The sequence below is a fragment of the Rhipicephalus sanguineus genome, chromosome 2 (genome assembly GCF_013339695.2).
Source record: "Rhipicephalus sanguineus isolate Rsan-2018 chromosome 2, BIME_Rsan_1.4, whole genome shotgun sequence".
Taxonomy (NCBI): domain Eukaryota; kingdom Metazoa; phylum Arthropoda; class Arachnida; order Ixodida; family Ixodidae; genus Rhipicephalus; species Rhipicephalus sanguineus.
The window spans coordinates 48472121-48485137 of NC_051177.1; the positions used below are offsets into that span (position 1 = coordinate 48472121).

The 13017-nt window shown below is 45.9% G+C and overlaps 1 protein-coding gene across 2 annotated transcripts in view; it reads right to left on the reverse strand.

Moving 5' to 3' along the window:
• The window catches only part of LOC119382899 (apoptotic protease-activating factor 1), a 119203-nt gene that overhangs the window by 79402 nt on the left and 26784 nt on the right, over positions 1 to 13017 (reverse strand). For both annotated transcript variants that reach the window (XM_037650797.2, XM_049412339.1), the window contains exons 10-12: positions 9310 to 9436; positions 8640 to 8802; positions 6442 to 6605 (exon numbers count right to left, since the gene is read on the reverse strand). In XM_037650797.2, coding sequence (XP_037506725.1) covers positions 6442 to 6605; positions 8640 to 8802; positions 9310 to 9436 — 454 coding nt within the window. The remainder of the gene's footprint in view (positions 1 to 6441; positions 6606 to 8639; positions 8803 to 9309; positions 9437 to 13017) is intronic.

Genomic DNA, 13017 nt, shown 5'->3' on the forward strand with positions numbered 1-13017 from the left:
TGCATCCAACCGTAAATTAATGAACATTGTGTATGTAATGCATATATAACAATGTTGTCATGTCTATATATGATGGTAGAGGAATGTGTACGGAGCATTCGCGGGTTACCCGATAATCTCCGAGCAAGCTCCTCTAACATCATTTACTTCGTGGATATGGCGGTGATTTTTTTTTTCTGTTTTCTCAGTCGCGTTGCTGTTCTTGCTGAAAAAAGCAAAGAGGATACTGTGAGGTGCTAATTATCTCACTGCCAATTTTTTACACAGAGTCAATAAGTCGGTAAGTCGCTGCAATGTTATGTCTGTAGGTCTCTGGTTAGGCTATGCATCATCAGGTGTCACTACCAGTGTTGCCAGTCTCATACACGCCTCCAGTAACCCGGCCAGAACTCGTGACGTACGTCATTCACAAAACGGCCTGCTCGATGACATCATCGCTTTTTGCTTCTATTTCTGATTCAGCACTAACTTCAAAACTCGATTGAAATACTTTTTAGGCTGTGTTTATGGCTGATATTGTACAGATGGCACCTAAGTGCACCCATTAGTGTGATGCAACAGTCAAATTATGTCCCAATTTTTGTGTCACCACTCCCTTAAAGGGCCCCTAAACCACCTCCGATATTTTTTCAAACATTTCAAGTAAACACGCGCATCGTGCGCAGAATGCCATCACGATCAACGATGCCACACGTGGCAGCGCTACAAGCCGCAGGCATGCCACAAATTCCAAGAAACAATTTCTTCTTCTCTCCGGGCCCTTCCGGTTTGCCTAGTGACGTGTGTGACGTCAGCGTGCTGAATCTGTGATGCGGTATGCAGGCGATGCTGTGATTGGTCAAACAAGAACCTACGACTTCCGGTTAGTCTGCAAGCAGTTGCCCGCACTCCTTGCCATTCTTCATCGTGTTGCCCACGTGTGCGTGCTTGTAAATCGGCAACTGCGGCTCGTAACGCAACTGCCAAATCGCTAGCGTACCAGCACAGTCACACCTAGCGGTCTGATAAGCTGCACGGACTGAATCCGACAGTGTTTTGCGATGGCTTTCAAGCATCAGTGTGCGGTGCTTGGCTGCAAAAGCAGCGACTGTAAAAACGAAAAGATGCGACACTTGTCACTGTACGGGTCCATCATGTTGGCAATCCTTTGAAGGCGTGCACGCGACGACATAGTGTCCATACCGGCACAATTCGTACAAGCACGGGCCAGCACGGCAACAACAGCACTTAGCCAAGAAGCATGGAGTTGACAGAGTTGCATTGACAGGAATTGCCTGCCGTTTCGAAGAGCGCGTCAGCGATGACTGTATGTCACGTGAGATTGGGAGGGGCACTCGGCGAGGAGGGCAAAGCAGCTTTGGGAGAGGACACCAGCAGACAAGTGGAGCGTAGCGAAGGAAAAAGTGAAACGAGCGATCGCAGTGTTTCAATCATTAAACGCGTGCAACTCCGCCATTACGGCACCACTTCAAAAAATTCTCACGGCTGCATGTTCGTTGTAGACTCGTGCACAACTGTCACACCACAACTAAACATCGACCTCTGGGTGGTTTAGGGGCCCTTTAAGGGGGGGACGTGACAATGAAAACTATTTTTGTTATTTATGTGCATAAAGTGATGAAATTTGGCATTCAGGGGTGATTTGTTATGCTGATATCAAAACCGAAATCACCTTTGAGCTATCTGTTACAGTATTTGAGTTACAAGACTTCACAGACTTTCATTGTCATTGCAAAATTAATTAATTAGACATCAGTTTGTGAAGATTTTTGTGTAAGCATATTCACAAAAGCCCATTTCGTGCTGTAAAGCTATTGGTTTATTTTTTAATACTCAAATAAGTGCACAAAATTTTTTAAAAATATCCTGTACATATTGTCTTACTAACAACTTTTACAAAAAAGCCAATTATAAAAATCTGTATTAAGTGCAGACAAATATGGACAACTTTATGGCACTCCACAACGTTTCAGGATCTAAGGCAAAAAACAAAATGGTTTCATATTCGCTTCTGAAATGGCACAGGGATGACTGGCAACAACTGCTAAAAAAAATGAAGGCTAAGAAAATAGCTCAAAGGAAACTGAACTCAGAACGAAGCTGGTCTTAGTTTTCATTAGACAAATTAAGGTTTGCAGCTAACTTGAGCTCTGATCTCTCCTCTTTGCAATGATGCTAAGATGGCAGCACTGTGCCAAGGGGAAGCTGCAAGATTTCCACCTTCTGAAGCCATATTTTCTCATAGTTTGTGATGACAGCACACTTGTAACATGCTTTTTTTTCTCAACTTCTACTGCTTACCGTATTTTCCGGTGTATAAGTCGCGGTTTTTTTCCAAAATATTCACTGGTGCGTCTTATACAACGGTGCGACTTATATACGCAAAAACCATGGGCGTTGGCTTGACTTACGCATCATCTCCTTTATTGCTTTCACGAGTGTAATGAATTCGGTGCAGTAACATTTTAATAGAAATCGAATCCCATTTTAACACTGCGACCGCGGCGACAGATGTCGGGTACAGGCAGCACAGCTATGGTACCGCAGCGTCGTCGGCGTGGCCTTCAAGATTTGACCTCCAATTTACGTAGCCTCCGTGATGGTCAACCAGACGTACCACTACGTTTTTTTTAGATATTGTTAAGCCTGTGATATTGATGCAGTTAATAGGAAAAAGGCACATCTGCTTTTCTTTTATTGCTACAAAGTACACTACATCTACCTCTGAAATAAAAATAAGAGCTGTACGCCCCGCACACTACGTAGGCAATGCGATCTAGTCTAAATGTGACAGCTGCATCAGCATCGCAATGAGAAGATGCGCTTCCGCTCACGAGATCGTCTTCCGCTCGCCATTTTGCTTTTGTGTCCGTGCTGTCGAAGCTGTGATAGTGTGCCTTGGTGTGCCCGTCGGCATCGCGCTACGCTTCGAGGTGAACGCGAGCTACGTGTTTTGTGATGGCGCCTAAAACTTCGCGAAGAAGTTATACTGCGAAGTTCAAGTTGACTGCTGTTGCCTATGCGGTTGAAAACTGGCAATCGGGCAGCAGGACGGCACTTCAGCGTCAGCGAGAAATTGGTTCGCGACTGGCGGATGGCATCGGAAAAGATTCAGGCCATGAAGAGTACGAAAAAGGCCGACTGAGGCAAGAAAGCGCGATGGCCGGCACTGGAAGCTGGTCTGCGGTCGTGGGTTTTGGCACAACGCGCAGAAGGTAGGCGGACTTTCTACAGTACAGGTGCAGTCTTAAGGCGCACACACTCGCAAAGGAAATGGGTGCTGTTGGCTTTGTCAGGCGGGCCCTCGTGGTGCTCAAGATTCATGATGCGCAACAAGCTGGCGATTCGAGCTCGCACAACCGTGTGCCAAAAGCTGCCAGAAGACTTTGAGGAGAAACTTCGAAACTTTAAGGCATTTTTCAACAACGAAGTTGAGAGTGATAATGTCCTTCACAGCCATATTATAAACACGGACGAAGTGCCCCTGACGTTCGACATACCGGTTGGAAGGACTGTTACAGAAAAGGGAGAGAAGACTGTGACGCTGAGAACGACGGGGCACGAGAGGTCGCACTTCACTGTCGTCCTTGCGTGTTGCGCGGACGGAACGAAGTTGCCACCGATGATCATTTTTAAGAGGAAGACCATGCCCAAAGAGACCTTTCCTCCAGGCACAGTCATCGAGACCAATAAAAAAGGCTGGATGGATGAGGATATGATGGCCGTATGGCTTCAGAAGTGCTTCGCCAGGAAGACCAGATGGATTTTTCCGCGTCAAGAGGGCCATTTTGGTCATGGATAGCATGAGAGCACACATCACTGACTCAAGCCTAAAGAAAATCAAGGCGGCGAACTGCACCCCGGTAGTAATACCCGGTGGAATGACAAAGCTGGTACAGCCACTGGATATTGCCGTCAACCGGAGCTTTAAGTGTGTATTGCGGCGCCTCTGGGAGGCCTGGATGACGGACGGTGAGCACACCTACACCCCATCTAGGCACATGAGACGCGCTTCGTTTGGCGAGGTGGCCAAGTGGATTCAGGAAGCTTGGGCTGCAGTTTCTGTGTCCACTATAACTGCCGGCTTCAGGAAAGCTGGCCTAATTGAGTGCGCAGCTGAGTGCGACGCAGAAGCGGAAACGAGCAGCGATTCAGAAACCGACGAGTGTGACGAAGCGATGCTGCCGGCTGAAGTGGCCCAACTCTTCGATAGTGCATCGGAAGATGAAGCATTCGACGGGTTTGAATAAAGAAGTAATAAATATTGCCTTTCTGCACCTCTAAGGAGTGTTGGTTGAAGTTTTCTGCTACAATTTGCGCAGTAATATGGAAATTCAGTGCCCTGAAATGGCAAGTACAAGCGTTTCGCGGTAACTCGCACGCCGACCAAGTCAGAATAAGTGCGTCTTATACAACGGTGCGACTTATATGCCAATTTTTTATTTGAAACCTGCTGAAAGTGGGGGTTGCGACTTATACAAAGGTGCGACTTATAGACCAGAAAATACGTATTTTGTTCTGATATTTTACCACAATATAGAAGATGTTCTGAAGATTGCAAAAAATAATAATAAATTAAGAAATGGAACATTTTTACGAAATTTACTGTTCCCACTGCCATGTCGCCCCTGCACACAGACAGAGGAACACCCGTAGATGTATGTGCTCCCCGGCACATACCGTATTTACTCGAATCTAACGCGCACCTTTTTTCCGGAAAAACGAGTCCAAAAATCGTATGCGCGTTAGAATCGAGTACCGAAAAAAAAAAAAAAAGAAACTCTGTTATCGTATTGCCATCGACATTTCAAAATGGCCGCCTCCTACGCGCCTTGGCCATTTTTGCCAATTTTTCAGTTCGTACGTGTGCTGAGGAGATTGTCATCCCGTTCTGCGTTCGCATCGACGGTATGGAAGTGCCGACTCCAATACTCGACGAGTGTACCACGATGCCGCATTTAAAAGAATAGTTATTACATGTGCAGAGAGACGGACGGAAATCGGGCCGCATCGCAGTCGTTCGGATATAGTTCGGAGTTCCCGAAAACGTGCGTGCGAGACTGGCGCAAACAGAAGCAGAAGATTTTTTTACAGCAAAGCTTCACGAAAAGGTTTCAGTGGACCAAAGCAGGGCCGGTTTCCCGAAATCGAAGAGTGTTGACAGCGACAAGGAGTTGTCCGACAGCGACGAGGACTGATCCTACGCGACTCGTATCGCCGCCGTAGTGGTGACAGTTTTAGCGGCAAGGCCTGCTTTTTGACTTTGTGTTTTACTTTTTTGAAACTTCAGTTCTTTAAAACCCAAATACTTGTTCTTCTGAATGTGCGAAGTTTGACTCCTACGGACTTTTTTTGTTCTTTTCTCTCACGAAAAATGGGTGCGCGTTACAATCGATGTATTACTTCTTTTTTTTTGGTCGCGGAAAACGGGTGCGCGTTACAATCGAGGGCGCGGTAGAATCGAGTAAATACGGTAAGTGTCCTGCGCAAGCCAACTTAAGCTCTGTTGGGTTGGGCAGCACATCGGCACACACAACAGTGTGCTAACTACACAGCTGAGCTGATCCACTGCTTTCACATGGCTCCACAATCTGCTTCATGAATGAGGAGAACGCCCAGCTTGGCTGGCTCATGATCTTTAAAGGGGCCCTGCAACACTTTTCCGAGTAACCATCGAATGGCTTCATTAAAGGAGTTTATTGCCTCCTGAATCGATCGCTGCAAAAATTTTTAGAATTCAACAAGAACGAGCAGAAATACAGAGATTTGTCGCCCGCTGTAATTGCTTTCTCTCTTCTCTCATCCCGACGAGCACACTGGAAGCTAAGCAGGGAGGGAGGGATGGCACGGGGCAAGGAAGTTACGTCACGTGCGCGTCATGACCTTCAACACTTCTCACTTCTTTTTCTTCAAATGCGTGGTTTACCTTCAGCATAATCACGAGCACGCGAGCGTGCGGGCATATGGCAGCCTCCTGCGGTGGCCGCCGTAACTATGCAGCTCACGATGCTCAAATCAGCCAATGGTCGTGAATTTGGGTATATGGTGCGGTCATTTGGATATATGGCATCATTTGTAGAAAGAAAACTGAATGATTTCTAGCTGACTGAGAATTGATTGTAAATTCCAGGCCACGTGCTGCACTATAATGTCTGGCTTGCGCGTTCTCAGAAGCCTCAACTACCGATTGGCAGCGTTTTCTGACCATGCTGAAAAAGTGCTGCAGGGCCCCTTTAAGTATACTATGGCCCCCAATGCCATCTCCGAGGCTACGCATATCAGCAACAGTCTACATGCCGTTCCATGGTGAGAAAGAAGTGGGTGGGTGAGTTGGTATTTTGCACTGCCACATGTGTGAGAGCTTGCTACGTGCAAGCACTAGCTAGATCTGCTTATTATGCACTTTCAGAGTCCAAAATTGTAAAAATGGCGCAAAGTTACCTTGACGAACCCACGTGTGTCTCCAGAGGCTAGCAGCTTGCCATCGGGTGAGAAGGCACAGCAAAGAACAGCAGCACTGTGTTCCACAGAGGCAGTTCTAGAGCAGCAAGAGCAGCGGCGCCCTCCCAATCGGCCTAATTTAGGTGATGCACCCAATGGTGATGCTGAAAGATACCAAGCAATGTTTTCCTAATAAAAATTTAACATTCAAGAAAATGTCAGACTTTGAGGATATTGAAGGTGAAAATCAAAGAGCGAAGTTGACAGAAATGTTTCATAGCACACTGTTCTTTTTGCTAGGTGCAATCTTTTCTTTTTAAACCAAATTATCCCTGTTAAGCAGTTACTGCTCAGGCCTAAGTGTGCATACATTAAATATTTTTCTTAAATGCTACCACAGATACTGCAGTGAGAGAACCTAGTCTGATCAGGTTGGGTACGCAATGCGATAGTGCAGCGAACTTACAATTCTTCAAAGTCTTAAGGGACAATGAAAATGTTTGAATAAACAAATGTATGCCCATTGACTGCCATAAAAGGCTAAAATCGGCATAGCCATGTCTAAATAGCTTCTAAGACCTGCTAGTACACTGACGTTACAATCTTGGTGCTTGTACAGGGACAGAGGATGGCGGCGACCTCGTGTGCAATTCAGGAATGCATACTGTGTTCCATGGAGGAAGGAAAAACTAAGGAGAGGCCCTATCGTATCCCAATGCATTGCGAAAAGTGTGGCGGAAGTGACGTCAGATTTATGGGGCAAACAAACCGGTATGGGGCAAACAAAACAGCAGACGCCCCGCGGCGTGCTCTCCGCGGTGGTTCGCTTCTGCTCGAATCTGTAGTCCCGGCGTAAACTTAGCGCGTATTGTGCGGTTCGCACGCAGTAAAATGTTGCAAGCAGACGTTTACCACGCTGTTGGTGCGTGGCAGGCCCGTGCGCTGCGTGCTGAAATTCTTCGTGGAGCGTTTTTGTGCAACAGTACAGAAAGTACCGGTACGTGCCGTATTCAAAAACATTCAGCCCCTACCTTATCGTATTCGAACTCACCTAGCAGTGTCTTACGCGTTCTGCTGGGCGTTAGGCTTTTCTTTTCCTTTCTCGTAGCCCGATTTCCAGATCTATTGCCCGATTAGCGGTTCTTTGTTCGTGCATATGGAGTAAGCGTAGTAGCTATTCGGCGCAACGCCAACCTAGTTGAACTAACTTCACGTCGAAAAGAGGACGCCGCTGCATTGTATACGCGACCGTGCATGTAAAGTTTGTAATTCTAGTGTGCACACAACACAAGCACGCAGCGAGCGCACACCGCACAATACATACATTATGTAGTCCGATAACAGCAACAAAAGTTTATTGCCCTTTCGTTTGAACGACACAGCCTCTAAAACGTACGATGCCTTCAGCGCATGGTATGTACGGCGCGTCAGACGCCAAAAACAAAATTTCACGTGTGTTCCGAGTTGACAGAATGAGTAACAAGCAACAGAGCGCACATCCGAGAGCTTCGCACGCAAATACCATGCCTTATTGATCAATAATGAAGCGAACGTATACGTACACATAAAAAGTGACACCCGGTACTATCCGCAGTGCACGCGATTTGCACAGGGTATACGCAACAGCTGGGCATTGCGAAGCTTTCCTAAAGTACACACACAAAGAGCAACAAGCGTGAATCGACTACACCGCTTGCACGGCGAAAAACAAACAAACAAAAAAAAAAAGGCTGCAAAGTTTCGTGATGCGCGCATGCGCTTGCAAACGTCGCGACGGAAATCGCGTAATGTTTCGCTGCGCTTTCGCTAGGAGGCGATGCGGGTGTTTGCGATGTGGAGGCTTCACGAATGTGACGTCAGGGCCTCTCCTTAGTATTCCTTCCTCCATGCTGTGTTCCAGCGACAACAACCCCTCTTCCTTTTTGGTATGCTTCACGCAATATGCTGTGTATGCCTGGTTGCGTAACACCTTGATAGTGCAGCAAAGCCAACTACGGAGAACCAGTACGGCTGAAAACGGAAAAGCGTGCGAGATAAGAAAAATGGTGGTAGCTTCAACCAATGCAGTTTCAGACTGGCAATTGCAACAGAAAATAATTAAAAAAAAGAACAAGGTGGTGAAGGGTTTCAGCATCAGAATTATCAGAAGTGTTAGCAAAGCTTGTCATTGACTACACATGCATCTACTGCAGGCTGACCTGGAATCCTGTGGACGCCTTCACCAACATTCCACAGAAAGACTTGGTGGTCGGAGGACGCTGATGCGAGCATGTGGCCATCAGGGCTGAATGTGCAGTAGTTGACAGCCTGTGTGTGGCCAGTCAAAGCTTGTAGCTCATGGCCCGAGTGACTCTGCCACAGCTACACATAGAAAGAAGGAAAAAGAAAAGAAAAATGAAGACCAGTACTCCAAAAGGACTTTTTAATTTGAAGTTACAAAAAGTAATTGGAGACGCAAAAGAGCATTTTTTAATACAAATTTCCTCACTTCTGAAACAAGAGAATGAACAAAATTGTAGCTAGAATTTAGTTTCTAGTATGGGGGTTCTAAAAATTTCTGGCCATAGTAAAGTCCCTAGCTGCTTGAGACTGCCTAGAAAATGAAGAGCCTCGCATTCCAGACCTGACGACACATTGCCCTATTCAAGCACGCCACAATTCCGACAAGCAAATTCATAAAATCTTGATTTCCACTTCTCTGTCAACTAGCCTAAATGCAGAATGACCACTGTAGGTGCCCCCATGTTGCCAGCAGCAAATGGCAGCAAGTCGCTCACGGGCTTTTGAAATTCCGTAATGAACAGTTCCTGCTGATAACACGAACCACATTAAACTCTTTAAAATGTTGCACTTCAGGCATAAGCTCACCCTGACGACATGGTCATCTCCAGCCGAGGCGATGATGGTGTCATCTGGACTGAATTCTGCATGGTTCACACCGCCATTTGGAGATTTCATTCTGACTTCAGCCTGGGACCAGTTATCTGGCATGTTCCTGACAACACAAGAAGGGGTAACCTTGCACTTGCTTTATGGAAGTCGATCATGCAATACTGAGTCACATCCCTTAAAGCAGATATCAATTTTGGCCGAAAGAAATCCTCTAAAGAAAATAAAGAGATATATTTAGACCCTCAATGTTGCGAGGTTTATTTTCAGCAAAAATTAGTCATAGCTTATCAATATTCCTATTTAAAAAAAAAAGGCATATTTTAGCGTGATGCCTTCAAAGTATCTGGTTATCAACGAAAAAGAAAATGATATAGATATAGTGAGTACAACATATGAGTGACTAATCTTCTTCGTCTTGACAAATTATCACCCTTCGACAACTTCATCTCTATACAGTCAAACCCCGCTACAACGAAATTGACGGTGCTCGGAAAAATGTTCGTTGAAGCGAACATTTCGTTGTAGTGAAATCGAAAAAAATGTGGCTGACCTGAGCTAGTAGAACAGAGAAACCTTTATTTCCAAAATTCAAAAAGTGTCTGCTGTTTCCTTTGTGTCCCCAGCAGCGTCACGACGCGATTCTCGTATATGCATAGCGACGCCACGTTGAAAAGCACGCAGAAACAACGTTCGCGGCTTCCGCGAACGAACCAAACAGAGGCACGGGCGCGCAACACAAACTGCACAGTTGCACTAATACGCTAACACAAGCTATTCGCCGACAACGGCGAGATGCAGGCGTGCTATCGCGGAGCGATGACTTGCGCTTTATTCTATGCTATTCTTATCCACCACTCGCGGCTGGCTGATCCCGTTGATAACGTGGACGGATTGTTGCTCCGACCACCGGTTGCACTGGCCAAGCGCGAAAAGCACGAAAAACATTGGCATTGGAAAAGGCATCGTTCAGCGACTGCACCCCAGGGCTGCTCGCATTGATAATGCATACGTACAGTCGCTTTGACCACTAGCAAAGCGCAAAAAGCATGAAAAGCATTGGAAAAGCATCGGAAAAGGAATCTTTCCGCGATTGCACCTCAGTGTGGACAACTGAGCTTTGGCTTCGGATTGTCTGCGACTAAGAAGCAACTCAAACCAGTTGCGAAAGCAGGGCAGTCCGATCGCCGTCGCCATCAAGGAATGGCGGCCCCCATACTCAATCAACAGCGGCCTGGAGGTGCCAACACGCGATTTAGACTTTGAATTCGTATTTTTATGTTCTAAAATGCATCAAAATGTCCGAGATTGTGTTTATTGCACAGTAAATTAAATTTTTGAGCCCAGAATGGCATGGTAAATTTCGTTGAAGCGGAACGGCAGCAGAAAAAATGTTCGTTGTGGCGAGCACATTTATGCATTGACTCCTATGGACTGTTGACGGGGAACCGAGAATTTTTCGTTGTACCGGAAATTTCGTTGAAGCAGAGTTCGTTATAGCGGAGTTCGACTGTATAGTATATTGGTGAGTGATAGCTTGAGATCAACTAGAATAAAGCAGTTTCTCATGATACACTTCAATGTAACTCAATGTAACATCAATGTAACAAAATTCTTGATATGACAAAGTATTTCATTTCAATATAACAAAGCATGTCTATCTAAGATTTCAATACAATGAAGTTTCGTTGCTGCTGCAGACAAAGACCACAGTAATAAAGTGAAACTTATGCTGGTGCCGTTGTTCATATGGTTGCGAATGCAACCTGCAGTGGGTGCTGAGAGCCCACTGCAGCATGCACGTCTACAAACTAAGACTAGATCCTTCCCGTTCGGCAACTCTTAAGCACTTCTGTCTCCAGTTGCAATAGTCAAGTGAATGAAAAGTGGGATTGCTGAAGCCAGTAAAATGTCGTAACCTACCCCAGCCTGCACCAACACGTCATTTTAGCAGTCTTCTGGAGACTGAGCACTAGAAAATCTGTCATTGCATCGTAACAAGCACACAAAATAGCAGTTGTCACTGGCTGAAGCATGCGGCTTGTTATTTCAAGTTTTAATTGTAAGCAGCATCAATGTTCACCTTGTGGAGCAAGACAGCGTGGAAAACATTTGTATATGTTCGAATAGCTTACAATGCACCAAAAACTTACAGGACGCTTACACTTTGCCATAAGAGTGTAACATGACAGCGTTATCAGGCATCATTCAGATCGCCTTTTCATGCTTGACTTCTCGGTGGACATCTCAACCGTGCTGTGAGGGAAGGAACGTCTGTGTGTATAACATTGTCTGTTGTAAACTTTCCTGGGTGCCTATTGCAATTAGTTGCAAAGTATCCGCTATGCATTTAACACAATATGAGCACCTACGCAGCTGCACACTATGTAGATGTTAATGCTGCTGCTACTGATGATGGATTATAGGTCAGCCCTTTGTAATGGGTGGCAGATTTCAACCAACCACTCGCAAGGCAATTCACAAGGTGTGATGCCTTGTGCGATTCTACGCTTCTGCCATGCATCAAATTACATCTGTTAACGAGACTCCTTGCCCACATGAATCGCATAGGGCCTTTTTCTGAAGCACTTTCAAGCACGAATACTTGACTGCCATGTAGAATGCCTGGTTCAAGTCCGGCTCGAACCCTAGTTTTTAAATGCGAAGCATTTCTTAGCGAACCCATGGCACTTTGAGCGTATCTATCGATCGATCAACCAACTATCTATTAATCTATCTATCGAGCCAGCCAGCCAGCCAGCCAGCCAACCAGCCGCCTACGTCTGGGTGCTCTCATGATCGCCTCCTTAACTTGGTGTAGACCAAAATTAGCATGGGAAGGTAAGAGGACTTGACGAATATGACTGTCTGGTCATCACATGAATAGCGTGAAAATCCTGTCGCGTACGTCGTCAAACCCTTTCCTCTAGACACGTGTGGCACATACCCGTTTACCACTGGCCGTGGTGTACGAGTATGCGCCACAGGTGAGTGACAGTTTATATCTACCCAGGAACAGGCAGAGCAGACATTGGCAATTTAAATGCGAGAGCGTTAATGAAGCCAACATTGGCAGCATTGGCCCTACCAATGCAAAGAATGAAAATCAGTATCAGCATCAGGAATTGAACCCATGCATTCTGCGGGGCAGTCAGGTATTCTACCATAGAGCCATGCCAGGTGTTGAAACTGCTTTGGAAAAACACCCTATGCAAGCATAATGTCGGTGCAACTTCAATTGCGGTTGTGGTGCTGGCTATCTAATTTTATAACAAAGCAATAAGCGCTACATACATACTCCTATGATGCAGGCGTCATGTCAGGTTAGCCTCTGTGGTTCGAGTGTTGGCTCGGCTTTTAAAGCAGTCTAATAAACATTTCATTTGTCATGAAAGGTTACAGCGCACACAGACGGGAACGAAGGAAGAACACACAAGACATAGCGCTGTAACCTTTCATGATGCAGTATCAACTAGCCCACCAAGCCACCTTCATGAATTTCACTTCTGTTCCTATGATTCAGCAAGCTATATTCAAGCGTTGCTCGACCCCGCAGGAATAAACTAACGAAAGTTACTGCATATGATATTCACATCATCGCACCGTAAAGTGCCCTTTGTTTCGCTAATACTGACACATGCACTCAACGTGTGGGCTGGCGTTGCGTCACACCTTAAGTTACCCTTT